Source organism: Henckelia pumila, chromosome 1 (assembly GCF_033568475.1).
Source record: "Henckelia pumila isolate YLH828 chromosome 1, ASM3356847v2, whole genome shotgun sequence".
Taxonomy (NCBI): Eukaryota; Viridiplantae; Streptophyta; class Magnoliopsida; order Lamiales; family Gesneriaceae; genus Henckelia; species Henckelia pumila.
The window spans coordinates 156,057,139-156,066,926 of record NC_133120.1 but is presented as its reverse complement, the minus strand read 5'-3'; the positions used below and the strand labels follow the sequence as shown (position 1 = coordinate 156,066,926).

Below are 9,788 nucleotides of genomic sequence, written 5' to 3'. Positions count from 1 at the left end.
AAAAATATATATTTATATCATAATTAATGTATATCAATTTATATCACTAGAATAGAATCCAATCATCAATTTTTAATCGACAAGATAATTGAATTATTACACCCAAAGAAGAGTCCCATTAGTGTAAGCCTCACTTTCCAATCCAACGAAGACACACGTGTCACCGCCGACTATAGGGCGGCTCCGGTGGCCCCCACGGCCGCAGGAGGCTAAGCGAAACTAAGCTGTAGATGGGACCCACAATACCACCTCTATTTCTCAACTCTATTAAAAAGAGAAATAAAAATATGCCAACCAGCAAATTACGCATTTTTATTGAATAAAAATATTAATAATACAACAACTAGTTTTAATTTCAACAATAAATAGAGGAATCTATAAATTTAATTTATTACGAGGCATTTTTGCAAAAAAAAAAAAGAAGAAAAAAAAAACCATTTGTTGTTACAAATCCAATGATGGAAACAAACACCAAACATAGCAAATTGTACAGCTAAAGTCACACCTAAGCCTCTCAAAAGTACAAAATTCATAAATAGATTTTATATAATTGATGCTCCAAGTCAAACCAATTTCCCAAAGAAAATTTATTACAAATATTATCAGAATAATTTCAATTTTAACAAAATATACTGTGGTATATGTGACCACATTACATTAAAATTTTCATGGGAATATGAAATAATTTTGCAAGAAATGTTGGGGAAAAAAAAGAATATAAAATAGGGAGAGATAAAAAGGGGTCCTCCTAACTCCCAAGGCTATGCCCCAAAAGCACAAAGCCTTGCTTGATTTGCAGAGAGAATCCAAAGGATTTCTCTTACGACACCAAGAATTGAAGCTGGGCTTCTCCCTTTTCACTCTTTCCCTTGTATACAAACTTTAATACAGCTCAGAAGTAGTGGGGGAAAAAAGGAGGAGGAAAGGATAAGAGGAAAAAGAAAAGGAAAAAATACACAGAAAACACAGATATATATATATATATATATATATATACATGCATAGATACATGTAAAGGGGCAGAGAAAGGAAAGATTGTTATATGAAAAAACAAGATCCCCCCTTTCCTCGTTTTTATCCATCATCTGTAAGTTTTATCCGTTCTTGATTTTGTTTTTGTGGTCAATTATTGATTTATAATGTTTAGTATTATTTAATTGCAGCTTCCTTTTGCTATATTCGACTGTGGTAAAAGGTTTTTTTCCCCCCCTTTTTTGGTGCTTTCCTTGAACTTTATTGATGGATCTAATCTAAGCAATTGATTGCAAAACGAATGCAAGGTTGTAGCTTTGGATTTGGTTTTCTTTTTCAAGGATTTGGATGCTGGGTTTTTGTTTGATCTGAGTTTTGTAGAACTGTAGGTATTGCTTCTCTGGATCTAGCATGTTTAAATTGATTGAGATTCATCTTTATTACGTTTTGTGGTGTTCTTGGATCTGGGTTTTTTGGATTTTGACGATTTTTTTGCAGTTTTTGTCCAAAGATTGCATTTTTCTTTTGATGATGGTATTTGGGAGGAGTGGTTTTGGATCAGTGGTGGTTATTTATGTGATTTCCCCCCTCTTTTTCTATGTGATATAATCTGTTTATAATGGTTTGTGCGTTGCTTAAAATTAGTTGTGCCTTGTTGGATTTTGATTTGATTGGTTTCCTGAATTTTGCATAAAGCTGAAAGCTTTTAAAATTTCTTTCCGGATTTTGTGTTAATACTTGCCAATATTTCGCAGTGTACACTAGAAAGAAGTATTTGGATTGGTGTTAATAGGGGAAAATTAAAGTTGATACTTCTTTTGAGCTTGGATCAAGTTAAGACATGTTGGAAGATCGTGCTTGTTTGGTGTCGAGGGACTATCGAAGGACTTGCGAACGGGAAGGCAATTGGCATTGCATGAATTACCTGTTGGAGAAACGTGAGGTTCATCAGAACAAGAGAGCATTAGATACTAATGGAGAGGATATTGTTGTTGTGAAAAAAGTGTGTAACCAGTCTGGGGATCAAATCGATACGTCTTTGTCAATTGGTGGGATTTCGATTTCCCTTACTGACCAGGCAGATCAATCAAGTTTTCAGCGACATGCGGGTGATAATTCTGATTCAAGTTCATTAATTTCTGCTATTGGTCGCGACAACTCTATTAGTTGTCTTATTAGGTGCTCTAGGGCAGATTATGGCTCAATTGCATCCTTGAACGGGAGTTTTCGCTCACTTATTAGAAGTGGTGAGCTGTATAGATTGAGGCGGCAAAATGGTGTGGTCGAGCATTGGGTTTATTTTTCTTGCCAGCTGCTCGAATGGGAAGCCTTCGACCCTAGTCGACGTCATTGGATGCATTTGCCTAGAATGAATCCTAACGATTGTTTCTTGTTTTCGGATAAGGAATCTTTGGCTGTTGGAACAGAGCTTCTTGTTTTCGGAAAAGATCTTATGTCCCATGTGATTTATCGTTATAGTTTGTTGACAAACACTTGGACCACTGGCATGCGTATGAATGCGCCTAGATGTTTGTTTGGATCTGCAAGCCTTGGGGAGATCGCGATATTAGCTGGTGGTTGCGATTCAGTAGGAAGCATTCTAGATTCTGCGGAGCTATATAATTCAGAATTGGGAACATGGACTACTCTTCCAAGCATGAACAAACCTAGAAAAATGTGTTCAGGGGTGTTTATGGACAAGAAATTTTATGTGATTGGAGGGATTGGAGGAGCAGAATCAAAGCCTCTCACTTGCGGGGAGGAATATAATTTGGAAACTGGGATTTGGACCGAAATCCCTAACATGTCCCCTGTGCGCACAGCTGTGACAGGAGATGAGACTCCTGCTGCATCAGAAGCGCCACCATTGATCGCTGTTGTAAATAACGAATTGTATGCAGCGGATCATGCTGTTATGGAAGTTCGAAAATATGACAAAAATAGTAAAAATTGGGTTCCTATAGGAAGACTGCCGGAACGTACGGATTCGATGTATGGTTGGGGTATAGCATTTAGGGCGTGTGGTGATCGCCTGATTGTGATCGGGGGGCCGAGGAATGCTGGTGAAGGATTTATCGAAGTTAATTCTTGGATTCCAAGTGAAGGTCCACCGCAGTGGGATTTGCTAGGCCGAAAAAGATCGGGAAGCTTTGTTTATAATTGTGCTGTGATGGGTTGCTGAATATGCATTGATCAGGGCGCCATTTGTGCCTCTGTGTTATGGTCATAGTTACAAAAATTGGATCCCAGATGCTCCGACTTCTTGGTAACGAGTAATTCATTGGAACTATTTAAATTTTTGTTTTATTTTGGAGTTGGAGAAGGATAGGAGGGGTTATCAGATTTTACTCATGATTCAATTGAACGTTTTCTCAGGTAATCTTGAGTTCCATTTTTTAAATTTAATCAAAGATTTTCTTTTGTTGAATCTTCTTCTCACATCGAAGTGTCGTCATGCTATGATCTCATTTGCATCTCATGGAATGAAAATAGGTTGTATATTAGTGTCTGCTTGTGCATTTCTTGAACAAAACTAGAGGTTTTGAGCTTTCTAAGTTCTTATTTCTCTTGGTATCAACATGTTTATCCGGAACGGCCTTTCCACAACACTCGAACTGATGTTGGAATGTATAGGCAATATATTGTGTTAAATGTTAATTAATCGGACGTCTTCTCGTCGTCATCACATTCTGGCACGAGCTATTTTACGCCCACTGAGGCATGAAATGTTATTGAAACGTCATCGTCCACTTCCATGACCCGATCTGTTTCTCTTCGTGCCTTCGGATATTACATAAAGAAGTGAATGTATGAAATTTTTGTGTTTGGAGACCACCACAGAAGTAGTTACTCTGCATTGTTTGTTGTGATGTTTGTTTGGGTTTGAAAATTGATTGCTGTGCAACCATATTCTTGGTACTGCTGATGTCAAATGGAACTGCATTCTCAGGTTGTTGTAGCGTTCGTGCAAAAACTTTGTCTGTGCGTCATCTTCTTTGTTTATTTCTGCACAATACGGATACGATTACGGGTACGGAGTAATATTGTCTCGATTGAGGCTTTTTGCGTATTTGAATTTCAAGTTTAAAGTTTTTTTCTTTTCTTTTCATGAAACATGAACTTGTCATCGTTACGTTCCGATATGCTGTATGCATTATGTAAACTCTTGGATTAACACGCTTACGGGTGACATCAGTGTACACCAAACGTTGGTGAGATTTTGAAAGGTCAAAGGTTGTATCTATCATTTTGTTTTTACGAAGAAAAATCGCATTATGAAATCCATGTTAAGATCCCAAATGTAAAGTTAAATAAATAATACCAAACTCGATTAAAAATAAGTGTGGAAGGGGGGGAAGTCTGTGCTATCCCAAGGGCACTGCCCTTGGGATGACGTGACAGATTATGATTGGTTAAAATCAGTGGGCTCAAGGGTAGCATAGACTTTCCCGTGAAAGGGACTTCATATATGAATTTTGGGAATCAATTTTTGTCTTCGTGTGGATCCATTGACTTTTGACCACCATTGCTTCGGGGAAAAAATATTCAAACATGTCTTAAAGGGGGTGTTCAAGTTGGTGGAGGAGATGAAGTCTTGGCGAGATGTTAGGAGTTCGATTTCCTTACCAACACCTTTTTGGACTAGCCTGTCACACAGGGCTTGTCTAGTGTGGTTTACCTGGCTAACGTAGTTTGCATGCTATTGCGTTAATTCGGGGGTTTATCCAGTGAACACCGAAGGTAGCGGCTGCGGGTTCTCACGTTACCAAAAAAAAATTCAAACATGGCCGTATATCTAATATCTCTATAATTAATAAATTAAACTTCTTGTAATAATCAAACTTTTTTTTATGCTGCAAAACTGTTTTCACAATTCTAAAAGTGTTCTTTAATCATTCAATTTTTTTTTACAAATCAATTTTCATCCTATCTTAAATTTCTGTCATTGCAATTTTAAAAAAATAATAAATTTAATTCATTTTTTTATTTTTTAAAAAAAAACCCATTTTCTTCTTTTATCTCTATTACGGATTACATACACATCGCGTATGTCACGAGTCTGTCAGTGGATGTATGATGAAGGTCCACGCATACAAAATTTGTCTATTAGAAAGTAATATTCGACCATTTATAGTTTATTTGAAGTTACTAATTCTAGTATAACTGATTTCCTCTATCTACGACAAATCACTGAGAAGTGAGAGTAAATCAATAGTAGTTAGTAAAATCCTAGTTTTTAAATTTTATTTTAATAAGAACCAATAGTTGATTAATCAATTTTTAGAATAAAATTTATAAATTTTAAAATGTAATTACGCAAGTGATCTGTTATTTATTACTAAGTTCAATGAATGATTGTTATTCTCAAATAAAAAAAAATGTTCAATCAATACTATAAATATTCATATAACAATAATAAAGTATATTTTCTTCAAAAAAAATAATAATAATGAAGTATAATTTTATTATGTACCAAACCAACACATATACAGGCGCGTTTGAATTAAGAAGACAAAAGAAAAAAAAATGTTTCTCTTAATAAATATTTTTTTTTGTTTCAAATGTGTTCAGATAGATCTGCATTAAAAAACATTTAGTTGAGCCAAAATACGTATTATTTTAAAAGCTCATATTTATAACTTTTCAAATATTTTTTAATAATAATTCAACTTTAAAAAACATGCAAATTTTTTTTTAATAATTTAACATAAAATACGTGATTTCCATATATTTATTCAAATACAAAATTATTACAACTTTTACTTGAAAAAATACTTTTAAAATCCAATTTTAAAAAATAATTTTTAAAGTAAAATGTTTCTTTTTCCAAACTAGCTCATAATCTATTTACTGCTTAAAACTGGCAAATCGGAACAACACGTTTAACAGAACGATAATTTATTTGGGCCGGGCCTTTGCTATCTTTGATGGCCCAATTTATGAATTAACAGTAATGAGTAAGCTCTGGGTGTACTTTGGGATTTAGTACATGCCGCCCGCAGGGCACTACCCTGCGGGTGATGTGTAATCTTATGATTGATCAAATTTAGTGGGTTTCGCAGGGCACTACCCTGCGGGTAACATCTACTCAACCGTACTTTGGATTGGTAATTAGTAGTAATAAAGCTGTACTAGCCCAAAGAATCCAGGATGCATATGATAGCATTATTATGTTTACATTAGAGTATGCTTAATATTCTTTTCTCATGTGGGGTTGATATGATACCAATACAACGTTGGTATTTCTCATTAAAAAAATACCAAAAACCAGAGGATATAAATTTAAGACTGAAATTTAACAACATAAAATATTAAAATCAGAGGCGGATCAATAAGGGTACTGGAAGGGCATGAGTTCCCTCAATTTTTATACGAAACAATTATAATACCCTTACAATTTAATTAATAAAATAATATATTGTAAGTCAATTGTAGGTCATATTTATTGTATGTATCGAAAAAAATATATTCCGTAACTTATCAAATGATTGTACTATGTGAATTGATACTAATATTTTAAATTATACTATTGTGATTTTATATGAATTGTGCCTCTAATCAACAAAATTCTGAATCTTCCCCCAACCAAAATCAAGAAAAAGAAGGTGAACTCTTGACCAGAGGTCAGGAGTTCGATTCTCTCTAACAATATTTTTTTGGATTAGTCTGTCACACAGGGCTTGCCTAGTGTGGTTTACCTGACTAACGTAGTTTGTAGGCTATTGCGTTAGTTCGGGGTTTATCCAGTGCGCACCGAAAGGTAGCGGATGCGAGTTCCCACGTCACCAAAAAAAAAGGAAAAAAATAGTAAACCAAAAAAAAAAATGCAACTTCCTCAAAAACAGCAGCATAAAGTATTGACTCACTAATGAATTGATATGTAAATTTACATTCGCCAAAAATAATATAAAAATCCACATTTTCATTTATTTATTAAAGATAAAGATAATGGTCCATGTCTGCCTCCCCAGTCCCCTCCCCGACTCTCCATCTACCGCTAGCATGAATTATCCCGAAACATTAAAGTTCATCCGTACAACCTAATTCATTTTTCCCCGCCAAAAAAAAAAAAAATTTGTTCTTTTGTGGTTTATGAACAAAAATTATAGAAAAGAAAAGTAAACCACAATTAAAGAAGCCTTCAATGTTATTACAGTTGTTTAAAAACAAAACAAAGACTAGACCTCTAATTATTTAAACATTGCTTATTCCACCAAATCCGCCAAAAATCTAGATCAACCAATTGACTTTCGAAACCCTATTTTTATATTAAGTCCCAAATGATTTTTTTTTAAAAAAAATGATTGTGATCCACACTAAGTTGTGTACCGAATGGACCATTAAGAAATTAATGGTAATGACTGTTTAATGTAGAAATTAAGGCGACAATTTGGCCATAACAAAAGTATGATATTCTTGGCTTGTGGTGACCATCAAAAGTTTTGTACTCAAGTACTAATAATACTTTTCGAATATCCAATTATATAGTCCATGATTATGGTATCACGGTTTTCTGAAGATATTATTATAAAAACTTGGCTCCAAATTGAGTAATTATGCATAGTTTGGTACACATGATAAGAGAGTGATTAATAAATTATCCCCCTTCATCCCATGTTTGGTACATTTTTAAAAAGCCCATGATAAGTCAATGTGCCCTTGATAAATGCTTTGACAAGGGGACTATGCATCCCTTTGATTTGATGTGATAAATTTAATACAACTAAAAAAATACTACAAAAAAACATGATTACCCTCCACATATAAAAACATCTAAACTCTAAACACGTCTCATTGTCCTCCACATTACGGTAGGGTTGATTTTGTCATTAAAATCGAATATATAAATTTAATCACTGTTATTAAAATCATACCAAACATTCAATATAGTATCCTATCATTTTAATTATCTTTAATTTATCCTAATATTATATATCCTATACTTATCATATCCTATGTACCAAACTATGTCTTAAAGTATTAAGTTAATGTTATTGGGTATATTCTTTTTCTACGTTGATTAAAGTTTTTTATATATTGTTTTGTTGTTCAGTGTTCACCTCATGTTTTGGTATAAATAAAGCGATATTTTATATGTGGTAGATTTGACAATAAAAAATAATGTGGAAAATATATATCGTTAATTTAGAAGATAATTGTCACGTCTCGGGCTCAGGTCCACGCCTGCGCAACTGCACAATGGGCCCCTGTAACATTTACTTCGTATTCGTTTTCGCTTTACGAAAATGATTAACTAGGGGTTTCACAATCACCCCTCCTTCAGAACGCGACGCAACCTGATCTCTCGATCCACCAGCATCGGGAATCTAGAGGTGGCTCCGTAACCTCTCGATCCACCAGCACCGAGAATCTAGAGGTGGCTCCTACGGGTTCAAGAGGTGGCTCCCGTCATGTAGCACTTTGACCCGCATTGCACTTATTTCCCGGGGTCTGCCGGCTGGTGACTATCTCTGATACCATACTGTCACACCTCGAGCCCAGGTCCGCGCCTGCGCAACCGCACAATAGGCTCACATAGCAACTACTTCGTATTCGTTTTCGCTTTATGAAAATGATTAACCCAAGTTGCTATAGAAGTCCATTGTAGCTTATTTTAAATCTATTTTAAATCCTTGATTTTTTCAATGTGGGATAGGGGTTTCACAATAATGTTGTACCAAATGTAACCAAGTAATTGTAATAACTTAAAGCAAGACACGAGTATTCTAGCTGATAAGGGCATAAGGCTATACTCCGATCCATCTGTGATAATTCTTCTCGTGTGTGAATAAATAACTTATATTTGAAAATTCACATATTTAAATATATATATTAGGAAAAAATACGTGCAAACGCACGTGAAAAATATTCTTATATAAAAGTAGATAGTTATTTAATTGGAATTACCTAAAATGTTTCAGTTGAACTGTCTTCTATACTCCTCTGCTTTAATTTAAAATAAATTTTCTACTACGTGATACTCTTTTTTTTTTAAAAAAATATATAATTAAAATAAACCATATAAAAAATACGACATAATATTGGTTAGTGCCGTTACGGTGTTTTGTTCTCCAGCAAAAATAAGATTGCAAGAAGGTTATAAACTAATTTAACTACTGTTATAACTAAATATTTCATTTGCTATTATCATCTCCTTGTGTACCATTATCTTATTCTTGAGTTTGAGAAATAACTGACATTATAAATTAACTGATGGTAACATCAAATATAATTTAAAATTTCACTTATATGCTAACAATCTTATAGTACAAAAATAATTTGATGAAGTGTTTGTTAATTTGATCAAATGTTCTAAACTTCTAATCACCAATTCATGTGCAAGTAAATAAAACCAAAAATTTTTAGTGTTTCAATCTTTCAGGCAACGGAATCCTTATCAAATCCGTTCACTTAATCTATAAAAAAATAAAATTAAAAGAATTTTCATGTTTCAATCCTCTGGGTAATTGGATTATTATCCAACAGCCTCATAAAATTTCTCAAATGTGTATAAACGAATGACAAAGTTAATAATACATAATGTTGTTGAACTTTGTTGCTTATATATCCATTCAAGATATCATAATATACAAATAAAACAATCCTACTTAAATTATGATTTTTGTGGGAAATAATTATTCATTTCATCTAAAAAAATAAAAATTACAGAATTTTAGTTTTTCAATATTTTTAGACAACTGAATCCTTATTAAATATGTCAACTTCGTCTACAAAAAAAAAATAAAAACCAAATAATTTTGGTGTTCAATCTTCTAGACAATCGGATTCTTATCTTGTATGTAGTAGTTTATCAA

At 33.7% G+C, this 9,788-nt stretch overlaps 1 protein-coding gene across 7 annotated transcripts; it reads left to right on the top strand.

The window, feature by feature from the left end:
* The first annotated feature begins 712 nt into the window (after positions 1 to 712).
* LOC140888564 (F-box/kelch-repeat protein SKIP11-like) lies at positions 713 to 3,400 on the top strand. 7 transcript variants are annotated; one of them, XM_073296276.1, is made up of 4 exons: positions 713 to 1,087; positions 1,164 to 1,188; positions 1,281 to 1,361; positions 1,728 to 3,400. In XM_073296276.1, exon 4 carries the CDS (start codon positions 1,814 to 1,816, stop codon positions 3,152 to 3,154), a length of 1,341 nt encoding a protein of 446 aa, XP_073152377.1. In that variant the 5' UTR covers positions 713 to 1,087; positions 1,164 to 1,188; positions 1,281 to 1,361; positions 1,728 to 1,813; the 3' UTR covers positions 3,155 to 3,400. The 7 variants fall into 7 exon arrangements, with proteins under 7 accessions (XP_073152377.1, XP_073152365.1, XP_073152362.1 ...); XM_073296264.1 differs by having other exon boundaries at positions 1,164 to 1,195; positions 1,281 to 1,357; XM_073296261.1 differs by having other exon boundaries at positions 1,164 to 1,195.
* Positions 3,401 to 9,788: the final 6,388 nt, after the last annotated feature.